We start from the raw sequence: 14,304 nt of genomic DNA on the forward strand, positions 1-14,304 counted from the left end.
GTAAGTGGTGGTGTGGCAAGTGGGACCAGTTGTACTCACATGAGTCAGAAGTACCAACTCCAAGGAGTAGCACTGAGGAATTGCAGCACCTGTGGCAAAAGAGTCAATGTAGGTGACCAGAAAAGTGTTTGCTGATCAGTGGAGGAGGTTGGAAGAAGAGATCTGGAGCAGGAAGGCTGAGAGTGGCTAAACTGCAGAATTTTATAGAAAAGCATGAGGAGCTCGTAGTTTTTAATAAACATACGTGCGGTCATGTTTGCAGTAGTGTTAAGGGTAGATTGGAAGAAGAGACAAGTGTTGATGCCATGAACTTCAACCTCTTGTTTCCTTTCATTCTTCCTTTTTTCCAGTGTATCATTTGGTTTTCTTTTCTTCCTCCCTCTCCTCCATGGGGGAGGGGGAGAGAAGGCACTAATTATTTATAAGTGTTAGTCATACCCAGTCATTAAGCTTAGTCATTACTCAGGACTGTGCATTTGATGGTTAGTAAAAATCAAAACGAGACTTGATTTTGTTTAAAAGCTTTGTGAATTCAAGCTTACAGGTGTGAAAATACTTTTATTTCTGTGTTCAGACTAACTGAAAAAGCAGTGCTATTTAATAAATGTTGCTATCAGCCAAATGACATGTAATATCATGTCCACGTTGATAGTTTGTGTTTGAACTCACAGGTATAGTGTTTGGCATATTCTCAAAGCAGAATAACTTCTGTATTGGCAGAGAGAGAGTCATAAAGTCGCAGGCTGTTTCTGCAGAGGAGGATTTGAAGGGAACGTTTCCACTGAGGCTGCCCTGGGTAGCTGTCAGTCGGTGGAATTGTCTAACGTCGGGTCTCCGCGGCTCCAGGTGAAAAGGTGGCATCAGCAAAGGGTGTTGTCACTGCTGAAATTACAAAGGCTGTATAGCTAGAGTAGGGCATTCACAGTGGGGAGAAGTTAAAGAAATGTGTTTTTTATGGGGTTTCATGTACTTAGTTGTTTTAGGGTGTTGCTTTTTCAAGGAAGATAATGTGGATTTAATGCATTGCACCTCATTAAGTATTTGTGTGCAGGCTGTGGTAAATGCAAAGTAGCTTGCCCATTCCCATTTCGTCAGGTGCTTGAACAGCACTAATGTTGATATGCCTTGGTATAGACAAACTGTTTGCCAGAAATGAAGACTGGAAGAATTGGTGACATTTTGTTTTGTGTCTTTCTTTCTCAAACTGCATTGTTGTTTGATGTAAGTATATTGAAATTAGTGGCAGAGCTAAATCTGAATCACTTTGTGACCAATAATTAAAGTAATTTGTTTAGCTCTTGATAGTGTTTTTCTTAGTTCTTTTTGCATCAAACTAAGGACAGATATGGGTGATGATTGGGTTGCAGTTTGACAGAGCACTCTGGTGTTTTGGCTTTGTATGCTTGACTAGAAAGGAACGTTAACACGCTTTCAAGGAATATAGCTTTCCAGAAAAGTCAAAATAGTTCAAATCACATTGTTGTTGAAGTGTTTGTAAATTGTTGCTATATAAAATGACATATTTCCCAGAACACTTCTTGCGCACCTTTTCAAATGAGCAGGTAGGATTTTTTTCCATATGGGATCACTGTAAATACAGTGGCTTTTTGGCACTCCAGCATGACATTATTTCTTTAACTATATTCTTAAGACTTGTGAATCAGTAGTTTACAAATGCTTCTCTTCTTCTTTTGAAGCTTCTCTTCTTCTCTGCTTCTCTACTTTTTAGACAGTACAGTTGAGCTCTGTAGTTTGAAACTGAATTCTTGCATAGTAAGAGTAAGCAAAAGCTTTTACTATGAAGTTGAGTTTCTTTTGTCTTTTGACTCTTTAGTAAGAAAAAACAAAAACAATTTTTCATAATGTGAACTTGTGTACTTGGTCTGTACAAAATACATTTTCTCTGCACTGCAGTCAGGATTCTTGATGATTTTTCAGAATGTACCTTTCATCTATGTTGGCAATAATCATAAATCAGCTGTTCAAGAATTAGTATTTCACAGAGCATAACGGTTAGTTATGATCTGGGATCTGTGTGTGCAGATTAGGCATGTGGGGAGAGTGATGATAGGCAAATGGAGTGCTGTAGTAGCTAATGCTGTACCAGAACTTACAGACGTTTTATCTGGGTAAAATTTGACTTTATTCCAGAGTGACAGGAGTTGAAAAGTGAAAGGAGTGATGTGCTTTTGATGTAGCTCTGTAGAAAGTTCTTCCCCAAAACTCTGTGCCATGCCAGTCTTCACTATGGTGTAATGTTTAGTGCCTGTCAGGAGACACTGCAAGTGTTTTGTCTTAGAGATGCTCTGAAGCAACACCTGACAGTCATGTTTTTTCATGCCAAGTTGTAGCTCACCTTAAGCACAACAGGTGCTGAACGTTTAACAGGCACCTTTAAGATGTGTTCGGCATAGTGTACACTGTGTGCTCTCAATACAATTGTGTGCAAAACCTCAGCATTCATTGCTTTAGGGTACCCATTACTCTGAAACGAGATGTGAGGGAATCTGGTACAGTATCTCAGGTTGCTCCAGTGTGCTGGACAGCTCTATTACTGCCTGGCAGTTTTATGGCCTGTAGACCTGCAACTCAGCAGGGAACCTTTCTACTACTAACTCATGTTTGTACAGGCTGACTTCATCCATGCCAGTGCAGTGCAAGCATTTCTAGAGCAGGTGAAGCCACAGATAGTCACGGGTTCATTTTCAGCAAGCTGGTTTTGTACCTGTACTATGTAGACTTCTCCGTAAGCACTATGGTTATCCTTGTGGAGCTAAGATGCCTTTATAGAAGTCACAAAGCAACCACATTTGTTCGTGAAACTCAAGAGCCTGGATCGCTGACGGTGTCAAAGACTTTGGCAAGAAAGTTCAAGTAAAAGTTTTTTTCTGGATTTGTTGTGCAGTGCAGATCACCTGAGGTTCTAAGCACCTAAACTAAGCGCATCTAGTGTGGTGGTGCACATCTCTCATCAGGTACAAAGTAGTGTGTCTTCAATAACATCTAATCCACAGCTGTGTTGCCATTTAAAGTTCTGTGCTATTCATCTTGATTTGTAATCACTGTTTCTCATGACTTGGTATAGAGATTGTCCTTCATGACCTGCTACACGTCTGCTGGTTTATTACAGATGCTTATCTTTGACATATGTAAATAATTCTAAATCTGCTAAAAGTTGTCCTGTGTTAGGGAAGATTCCCTTAATTACCCAGATTTTCATGGAGTTGCAGTGGACTAGTAGACTTCGATAGGTTCTCCCCTCTTTTCCTGGCACTTCATTCCTATAGAGTGAGAACTTTTCCAGGTGGGTCAGTTATCATAAGAGGAGGAATGGTGGATTGTTGGACAGCATTGATGTTGGTACCAGGTTATCATTTCCTTTTCTGCAGTAAGGGACCCTATCGTATATCACTTCTGCTGAAAGTTCTTCCTGTAGTTTGTATAGGCAGCTAACCTGTTCTCCAGCTGTCTGTCCGGTATTATTATAGCTTTTTTGTGTTGGGAAAGTCTTAGAAACTTTGTCCTTTATGAAGGTATTGTCATTCCAGGACTCCGTATAGCCCGGTCCAATCATCTACAGATCATTGACTCATCCCCTTTGCTTTATATGGTTTTTGTGGTGGGTATGATATCAACTTGCATAACCTTACACACACTTGCTTTCCTTTTTGTTGCAACAGAATCTCTTCTGACAATACAGAAGGGATACTATTAGAAAGCTTTCTTCTGCTAATATGGCACAGCCTGCTTATGATTACTGTCAGATTTTTTTGCCATGTCAAATGTTTGCAGCATCTTGCCACAAATGAGTATGTGCTTGAGAGCTTAAGGCACAAACTGCTTTGATGTTAAGATAACCTCTTAGTGAACTTTCCTTGCAAATCTAGTTAGGATTTGAAGATTTGTCAGATGTTGGTGGACTTTATGATCAATAACCCTCGTTTCTAGGGATGTTTGTAAGGACTTTGATTTCCTACACCAGAAGAATTAATCCTCTAGTTATTCTTTTAGGCTTGGACATTCTTTCTGAACATCAGCATGTGTGTGTATTGAAGGTGATTCTTTGCTGCCTAACAGTTCTCCCTGACCCTAACTGTGTTTTCTCTGGAAATAAAGTTCAGTTACCTTTTTACTTTAAGGAGAGAATTTTCTCAGGAGACTGGAAAAGGGTATTCTCCATGCAATTTCAAGATCATACATACATTAATTCTTCTGTCATAAACTTATTGAAAGTCTAGGTTTCTTAGTAATGGTTCTGAATTGATCTGAATTAGACAATGAACTACATTGTGGGTAATGAGCAGAATCGGTTAGCTTGAACCTTCTGTTCTTCTGTTCAGTATCTGCATCAGAAAGAGAGATGTTGTCACTTGTGATCTGATAGGATACTTTCTAGGTTTTATATTTCACTGATGCACAAGAGTTTCATTCTTGCAAGCTGGTATGCCCAGTGATGAGCATGATCCTCCTGTTAGGTGCTCGCTAACTGTAGATGAAGTCTTTTAGTATGTCACCTGGTGTATGAATCTGAGTCCCTGAGAAATGGATCATTTATTCTGAGAGAGGGTGACACCTAGATATGTTGCTGTTGGAGTGGCTACCTGCTAGGTATGGTTGTCAGAGGTGACAATTTGCTGGACTGTGTATTTCCTCAGAACAGTAATCTGAAGATGCCTGCTGTATCTGCAGAAAGTTTTAACTCTGTCATTGAGAAGTCCAGCTCCTATAAATATTACTAAACTAGGTTTACCAGCAAAAACTGGTGACAAAACAGGAAACTGTTTTGGTTTGGGTTTTTTGGATGTAGAAGTTCTCTGGCAAGAAAGCTGTGTGTCTCAGGAGTTACACAAATAATCAGAGTGGTCTGCAAAGGCTACAAAATATTTTCTTATTCTTCTTCCTTTATTATTCTGATAATTATTTTTCTGTAGTCTTTGCTAAGGCAAGCCATGTTTCAAAGAAAGAAGGTAGAGGAAGATGTTAGAAAAAAGCCTGGTTTGTGTTTTTCTGACTTGTCATATGTCTGGAGCTCTTCACTTTTTATTCCAGTGCAAGATTTTACAAATTTTATTATTTAAAAAACCCCAACCAACAAACAAACAAAAAAACCCTTAAGTAGAACACTTAGTATATGGAAATGCCATTAGCAAATGGAAATACAAATAGCAAGACGCAAAGACGACACAGTGTAGAATCATGCAGCTGCTTCATATAATAATGAACTTTTCCATCCAAACGCTCTTGAAAACAGGAGAGATCTGGAAAGGTCTCCACAACAAGAATACATGAGATGACCATTGTACTAGTCAGGAGCACAAGTCTTTTTGGTGTAAGGAGCAATCCAACTCAATTTTGTTAATCCTTCATTTGGAGCCGTGATTAATTGTTTAATTCAAACTAAAATATGAGCCTCTTTCAGGATTCTCTTAAGCCTCTAACTTCTAACAAAAATGGTAATTAATTTTAATTTTAATTAGTTTTTTAATGAGAGACTTGGAAAGAATGCTTGAATGTTTGCATTTTTAATAGTGAATGTGATTTTAGAGTACATGTGATCAGACTTTCTAGGAAAAAGAAGGCAGAGATATTTAAAGTGGTCAAGTTTTATTGACACCTTTTCTGAATTGAACATTTCCAATGATCTTTATTAGCTGCTTGGTCTCAAATAGCAATTCATCCATTTGCGGGACAAAAAACTGGATGGTAGACTTGAAATGGAAAGATATTTTTCATCCGTACTTTAAATATGTTGCTGAATTTAATTAGAGAAGTGAGATACCTTGGTACAATTCTAGCTGTCTTCTAGTACCTGGTAGTCATTTCTGATCTGGTTCATACAGCATTGGCACCCTTATGCATTACAGTTTGAGGTTATGATATTTATCTGTATTTAAATACTTAAAATATAAGTTTTGGAATGTAAGAGAAAGAAATGTTTGGTTGTTTTTTTTTTTTTTTTTTCCCCAGCTGAGAGATGGTTAATGTATCTAGGGAGAGAGGGGGGTGTTACAGTCCTACATTGACTTTGTTTAGAAGCAGGAAATAAATGGTACTTTCTTTTTAATTCTTAATCAAGTTAGCTCCAATGAGCTTTCTGAAATTCACTGAAAATCCACTTAATGCCAGCTTGGGTATAGTTTTGGGTTAGTGAGTTTCTTTTTTAGCTAATTGGGTTGGAAAAGAGTCTGTAGTTGGGCTGGGGGGAGAGAAGCTGAGAGCGCAGCTCCATCTCCCTTTTTAAAGACCTCTTAGCAAGGCTGGAGAGGTGTTAAGTGTTCAGTCAAAAATTACTTGCCTGCACACTGTATTACTAGTGAATTTCTGCACGGAAATTTCAATAACAAAGTTCATTACTATCTGAATTTTTACACCTTCTCTGAAATCACCCATATACTAACAAGATATAATTTCAAGCAGGTAAAATGTCTTATATCATCATACCATGATTAAAGTTTATGCAAGACTAGTCTGATGTTTGTAATGTTTGATTGTCTTTATGTTTTTATATAGTCCATTAAGTATGCACAGCAATTTATCTATTAATGGTAGACCCTAACTTAAAGACATGTTAGAAACTGTATAAATTGAAAATAACTGTGTATCAAATATGAGTGCAGTGTAAAAGAACTATTTAAATAGGGACCGATATGAATGTAGCTTTGTATGAATTTATTTTTTTATTATGACTTAAATACTTAAGGGAAGGTTCAGACTTCCATAGTTAGAAATCTAGCAGGAAAGTGCTTAGAGTCAGGGTTTGAATTCCAAATGATTGTTTTGTCTGTCTGCTGCCAAAAATTGAACTTTCTTGATATGTTTTCTAAAGCTCACATTAATACGCTTTTCAACTGTCTATTTCAGCAGTTGTGCTATGTTAATGTGTAGGCATGTTCTAATTTTGCATGTAGCTCAGGGAGACTATTTCGTTGTTCAGACATTGTGCTTGCTCTTCAGGGGTAGTCAACCTTCATTTTGTGGTTATTTCCCTTCTTTTCTCTCTTCTCTCATTCATGTTTTGGGGAGCAAACCAATGAGTTGACAGTAGTGGTGTCCTGAGGGGTGGCTGTGCTGTTGCAGGACACTGATGCGTAGCATAGACCTGTTCTTGAGCCTGACGTGTGTATTGAGCTGGAGGCTGGAACAGGTAGCTTAGAGCTGCGTGCTGGTACCTGATGCTATAAAGGTTCTCATATGCAGGTGAGCTGCTTTGGGTTGGCACTTTCAAATAACCTTAGTCACTTTTGGACTGAGAGAGAAGTTTAAAAAACACTACCCCCCATCCCAAACTTCGAACTAGAGTTAGTATCTCTTATGTTGCTTCTGGAAGGAAAAAATATGTAACTCTTTAAAGAATTTGGATGGTATGGTAGCCCTAGAATATCCATGGGAACCCCCCAAATGGTGAATTTTAAGAAAAAAGTTTCTTATGGGATGTCAGTATAATTCTGTGACATTTAAGGGCTTCTGAAAGCACAGGCATGTATAGTTGCATTGGGCCTTTTCAGTTGCTAGAGACTAAATGGTAATCAACAAGCCTTAATATTTGACATTGACTTGAAAATAGCTCCTCTAATCACACTTCCACTGTACTGATGTTTTCAGTTATAATAATATTGAAGATTTCCACTGATTCAGTGTTTAGCTTCTTCAGCTAATTATTATGAGAGATGACAAAAATGGGCAACACGAGTTCATTTCCCAAGATTTTATGTTTGCACATTGGAAGAGGGTGCCAAGTTCTGTTTGTGCAGGAATTAGCTTGATGTAGTAGCAGGTCACTCTCTAGTTTTTAAAATATTGAATTTCTCTGTTTTTTTGTTAGTAGCCCCCTCCCTGTAGCACGAGGCTAATGGTGAGAAAGTAGAAGTGATGGTTCTAATGAGCAGCTGACAGGATCAAGCTCTATATTCACTATTGAGGTTTTTAAATTTCTTGTAAGCTGTGGTGGTGGTGTATGGCTTTGCTGTTGTAATGAAAATGCTTCTCCCTACATAAGTTACAGGAGAAAAGACCTTACTTTTTGGGATGGCTTGGAAAATGTTTTTTTGGACTTGACAGCTAAACTAAGAGTATTTATTTCTACAGTCTGCAAGATTATAAATAAGTTCCCCCCACCCCCCTCCTTTCCTACAGAAAAGCAGTTTGAGAATATTTGTTTCTAGGTGCAACTTTTGTCCATAGCACGTTGCGGTCCCACCTTAACACTTCTAAATAAGTCGCAGTGGAAAGTCACCTTTTTGATGTAAACTAGTTTAATGTCTCTGTGTGACTCTGCTTCATTAAAAGAGAGTTAATGTAGAGAATGTAAGGATAAAATTAGGGGCAAATCAACTAATATAATCTGTTTTTTCTTTTGAACTAATTTTTGTAGAAATCAGTATATGGATTTTTTGCAGTTTAACACTAATTTTCAAACAGTCCAAGAAAACTGTTTAAGGCGTTGTCTATAAACATTTCAGCACTTCATCTGAATAGAAAAGCAAACAAAAGCTTGATTCTTTTTAAGTAGTCATGCTCTGAGATGGCATAGACCAGATCTCCAGATATTGTTGGGGAACATGTATAGACTTTTTATTCATAGAACAACACTTAAGAAAAACTTTCTTATTTCAGTAGTGCCTCTTGATTTTCATGGTGAAGTTTCCTCCTGTAGTTTGTTGCTCAGAAAGGCTAACTAATTTTAAGTGCCCAGTATGTTTCCTTAGGTGGCTTTTTCAGAGCTGATGAGGTCCTGAGGCTCTCGTAGACTGAGGCATGCTGAATGAATGAGCTCTTGGAAAAGAGTTCATGTTGTCCAGATCCTGTTTGTGCCTTCAAGAGAGACAATAATCTGAAAATCTGCCTGTTAAAATCTGGTTCCCTATAGCTACCCAGTGGGGTTAAGTCTATTGATCTGAGTGACTGAGCAGGGAATGACTGCCTCATTTCCCTCTCCATTTTATTTTTCTTTTGGGGTGTAACATGGCACAATGCAGTCTGTTGCGGATGCACATGAGAAAGATTATGATTTTATAGCCACTTTCATTACTAAATTTGTTATGGGAAATTAATTTAGAACTTAGACAATTGTGTTCCTGTTGATGGTGAAGCCTATGTTTGATTATTTCCCCCCCCATGCCCCCCCCTTTAAAGAAAAACTAACAGGAATCTTGTCTAATGGCAAGATTTTATTTTATTTGCAGTGTTTCATAAAACAAATTTCTTAGTAAAGAGCAGGTAGGATTTTTACATGATTGCTAATTTTAACCTCTAGTCACACAAAATTTTTTGGTTAGGGCGAATACAACTCATTGTTTGTTCTGATGCACTCCATACCGAGCATTTTGGTAGAGAAAGAGTATTTCTGTAATCAAGCTAATATATACAAAATATGATAATGTAGCTGGGTATTTTGCTTTATTGTAAACCACTTTTGTTAGCTCTGTAGTCCTTCAACAGTACATTAATTCTGTATGTATCCAACTTGGATAAAAAAACTGAAAAAATATGTTCTTTCATATTTGAAAAGGATGTATGTTTCTTGACTAATTTCTTTTTTAACAGGCATGGTCCTTGTGCGTAGTGAGAATGGGCAGTTGCTGATGATCCCTCAACAAGCCTTGGCACAGATGCAAGCACAGGCACATGCCCAGTCTCAGCCTCAAAATACTATGACTCCTCGTCCTGCTACACCTACCAGTGCTCCTCCAGTGCAGATATCAACAGTGCAGGTTAGTTCAGTAATTTGTAGTGTTAAAAACTGTAAGCTTTTTTGCCTGTGAAGAATACAGTGGGAAGTAAGGTATGATGTTAGTGATTTGAAGAAACCATTGATCAAACTGGTGCTATACAGGCTTTTCCACATGGCGTAGGCATTGCGTTTTGTTCCTAATTCTGTTACGGTTTGGCTGTTGCTCATCAAAAATATTTTTACCTAGCTGAATGGCATTAAGTTTAAAACTGTTTGATATAAAGAAGACCATTCAAGACCATATATGGTTAACATGAGAACTCTTTTCCCCAAAGAATCATTATTCTTTATAAAACTAAAAGAAAAAAGTGGATATGTATACTGAGATCATCACAGTTGCATTAAGTTAAGACTAAAAATCCTTCTCACAGTTTTATAGTGGTCCAGATGCATTCCTTTGTATCTGTAATAATGGCAACTATGCAGAGACAAAATACTGGATAATGTAGATTATATTTAAATATAGGAACTAATGTGTTTGGTTTTTTTTCCTCTTCCCCAGGCTCCAGGAACGCCTATTATTGCACGACAGGTGACACCAACTACTATTATCAAGCAAGTGTCTCAGGCTCAAACAACAGTGCAACCCACAACAACGCTACAGCGTCCTCCTGTTGTGCAAGTGAGTTTGTAGAAAAGAAATGTATACATGAGATATACCAGTTGCTAAGATTAGCTGAAAACCTGCTTGAGACTGTCAGAAATACAGGAAATATGATTGCTAAGTGTGCCTGGAAGAAATATCTTCTGGATTATCCTTTCTAAAATATTTGTAGATCTCAATTTACTCTATATTTTGGATGTATATGTATAAATTTTAATATGTATATTATTATTACTTCATATTATACCTATATGCATGTATATTTAAACATATCCTGTTATTAATTTTTATAATCTCAGAACTGACTAAAATAAAATACCTTTATGCTTTCTGCCTCAAGAAAGTGACACCAATTCCCTTCGGATTTGGAACTGTGATGTTATTCCTGTGATGGATCTGTAGTCCTCTGAATTCTGCAGCAAAATTTACAGTTACAAAAAAGACTGCCCTGGTAGCTTTCTCTTCCACAAGCCTTCTTTCTCCCTCTTTCACAAGGCTCTGCTTTGGTCTATATACTTAGGGAGATTCTGATAACTCAAGGATAAATAGTGGTGTCTTAGTATGTGGGCTCTCTTCTAATAGCCTGGCCTGTATTAATGATAGGCTTTCTTGTAGATTTTTTTTTTTTTTTTTTTTTTTTTTGAGGGGTGGTGGTGTGAGTTTAAAACACAGTGCAAAAGTGTGAAATTCTCCACATGGCTTCCAGGCAACAGTGATACAATATGATTGCTGTCGCCTAATCTGTTTCATTGTGCTTTCTTCATCCTTTGAGTAGACAGGATTAGAGAGTTTTAATTTAAAACATGCAGGTTTTGCTATGCATCCAGTTAACCTTTTTCCCCTCAGAGAGCCTTTGCCTATGCCAGTGATCTTTCCAGATCTAAGAATTAATTTACCTAACTGAGTCTCCTTAATTTGCACTGCTGTTATACTGAACAAGAAAAATCATTCGATCTGCATATTTTTTGCTGTAATGAGCATACCATAGACTTCATTTATCCTGATTTCAAAAAAAAAAAAAGAGACAAATTGAATCCTTGTCTCCTTTTCTGTCTCCCAAAATACCAATGAAAGTTAGCTTTGGCAGCACTGGAGTCTCTTTTCTTGTGCATCTTTATATAAAGAGAAAGTTTACAAATGATTTGTTAAAATTCTGAGAGCTAGCTTTAGCTTGGTAAGAATTACTGTCTCTCTGATTGGTTGTCGTTAGTAATTAGACTGTTGGAAGTCCATGCATGAACTGTGTATGTGAAAAGTTCTTGTTTACAATGTTGATTCTTTAAAGGTGGTATTCCTACTTTAAATTACCAACTTGTCTACAAAACTAGATAAATGTTTTATCCCATTGTTTATCAAAAAGACCTAGATAAGACCTGAGCTTTTGTGTCTGTTGTGCCTTTTTAGAAATTCTTCCCTCTGAAAGTGGCATTTAAGGGAACAGGCAAAAAAAAGCTATTGCATTCACAGAAATTTAGTACTCATTTTAATTGTGTTTTGAAACCACAGTGTATGAGGTTATGTTTATGGTATTATTTTGCCATTTTATTCGGTAACCCAAAAGCGTGCAATTCTTAATCAACTTTTAGGATTTCAGTTTTGAATGTGTAGTGTTTTGTGCCATCTGGTGGCTCGCTCTTTCCACTGCAACAGATGGCAGATTAGTAACTTCTTTTTATAGTAGCTGTGAAAGGTGTTGTACTGTCCTGTGGCTCAGTTTGTTTGATGGTTCAGGAAAACAGGTTTTGGTACATTCCAAGTAAAATAATCTTATGTTTGTATTCTCTGCAGCCTCAGATTGTTCTGGGTGGTACTGCACAAACAACTACGTTGGGGACAGCAACAGCTGTACAAACTGGAACTCCTCAGAGAACAGTGCAAGGAACAACGGCAACCTCCACTGCTGCCACAGTAAGATACTGAGTGCATTTAGAACCTTTTTTTTGTTCAGTCACATATACATGTGTGCATGTACATACATACACACACATAAACATGAATCGGAGTGGAGAGTAGTAAAGATGCAGTTCTGTGAATTATAGGTAAACTTTTAATAGAACCATATAATTTATAAAGTGTGAACACAGTTCACTTGAATTTTGACGGCTGTTGACATATTAACTTTGATTTCTGTAACAGTTTTAAAGCACTCCTTTTTTTAAAGCATACTAGCTGTATCTTATAGAAAAGTGAATTGTTCAGCACTGCAGAGTAGGATCAGTATGAGAAGGGATAAAAAGCTGGCACTGACTCATTCAAGATGCATGTTTCCAGGACTGCAAAACAGGGAGAATGTGTGCCCTATGCTATGTACTGGGAAGGAGGAGCTTTGCTATTTGTTGTCCTGCTAAAATGCATATTTTCCCATAGCAATGTGCCATTCTTAAAATACTTGGTGTTTTCTAACTTCATTAAGAATCGTAATTTATTAAATTTTGATAACAAAAATGTACAATACATGTGTATATATGAAGCAAAATAATAATTTCAGTCTGATTGTGTCTTAAAAGCAGTGAGGGACATGAATCTATGAATAATGTTACGTAGTGATGAACTAGAGAAGGACTTTATTTTTCAGAGTATACGCTCAGATCATGTATTAAAAAGAGTTTATCTTCCCTTTTCTGTTTCCTTTCTACCCTTCCTCCTGCTGTAACAGGAAACTATGGAAAATGTGAAGAAATGCAAAAACTTTCTGTCCACATTAATAAAACTGGCATCATCTGGAAAACAGTCTTCAGAGACTGCAGCTAACGTGAAAGAATTGGTACAGAACCTGCTGGTAAGAAAAGTTCATTAAAAGCTTTAAGAAACAGTATCTGGGCAAATTTAGACTCAAAACTGAGGGTTTGGGGAGGGTTGAGAGGAAGGAGATTATAAAATCTGAGATAAATCAAATTGAAACTTTGCTTCTTATGAATTAAAATACATGCATAAATTTTCCTTTAAGCTTGTAAATGAGACATTACTGCTCATATTCATGCATGAGAACGTGAGTTAAATTGAAGTGAGAGTAATGTAAATGGTGACTCTTCAAATTCTACATTTTTTATTGATAAAACAGTGAATAAAAATATGAATTATGTACTTGAGGGAAGACACTACAGCTAGTGCAATAGCTGAGTGTAGGAAATCATAATTTTTTGCAAAAAAAAGTAAGTAATATTATCTGAAGCTAATGTAAAAGCTTGACATACTTAGTATTTATAGAATGAGTACTAGTATTGCTTAGCCTAGTTGTTAGCAACCTTTAAGTTAAGGTAGAGCTGTGTATTCCAGTTGTTATCACGTGATAACCAGTGGCTGTCACAAGACCAAAATTCAAAGTGTATCTTCCCATGAGGGATAAACATTTAGTTTTGTGAGAGACATCTGCCTTTTGAGCATATGGTGGGTACAACTTTACTTATTTGAAATGGAGGAACTATAGTACCTTTGGAAAAGAGAACACCAGAGATGGGGCTGCCTGGCTGTTCTGAGCAATTGATAGTTGGCTGATTGCAGGTCACATGAAGTATTCCTGTAGGTTCCACCTGGCCCTTTAATCTATAGATAGGACATTCCTGTAATGGTGAGAACAACTGAAGACGTTTCTTAAAATTGACTGAAAGACAGGGTGAAGAAAAGGGAAGATGGCACTGTAGGTCTTAGTAGTTGAAATTTGCAGTAAAATTAGATACTACCATAAAGCTATTGACAACTAAACAGTGATGGATGATAAACCCACTTATTTTCAATACATTGTTAAGTCTTAAATTTTTTTTTTTTGTGTTGAATATGTGTAAAAGTTAATTTCTACAAGTTCATTCATTTGGATTTTCTGTTTTGAAGGATGGAAAAATCGAAGCAGAAGACTTTACCAGTAGGCTGTACAGAGAACTTAATTCTTCACCTCAACCTTACCTTGTGCCTTTCCTGAAGGTAACTTGTGTTCGCTAGTCCTTACATATTTCTGTGCTTATATATCAGCAGC

At 37.1% G+C, this 14,304-nt stretch overlaps 1 protein-coding gene across 1 annotated transcript in view; it reads left to right on the plus strand.

Annotated features, from left to right (window-relative positions):
* The window catches only part of TAF4 (TATA-box binding protein associated factor 4), a 40,569-nt gene that overhangs the window by 12,040 nt on the left and 14,225 nt on the right, over nt 1–14,304 (plus strand). Inside the window, exons 3-7 of the mRNA XM_030010062.2 lie at nt 9,544–9,710; nt 10,233–10,352; nt 12,123–12,242; nt 12,991–13,113; nt 14,163–14,252. Coding sequence (XP_029865922.1) covers nt 9,544–9,710; nt 10,233–10,352; nt 12,123–12,242; nt 12,991–13,113; nt 14,163–14,252 — 620 coding nt within the window. The remainder of the gene's footprint in view (nt 1–9,543; nt 9,711–10,232; nt 10,353–12,122; nt 12,243–12,990; nt 13,114–14,162; nt 14,253–14,304) is intronic.

The sequence above is a fragment of the Aquila chrysaetos genome, chromosome 3, assembly GCF_900496995.4.
Source record: "Aquila chrysaetos chrysaetos chromosome 3, bAquChr1.4, whole genome shotgun sequence".
Taxonomy (NCBI): domain Eukaryota; kingdom Metazoa; phylum Chordata; class Aves; order Accipitriformes; family Accipitridae; genus Aquila; species Aquila chrysaetos.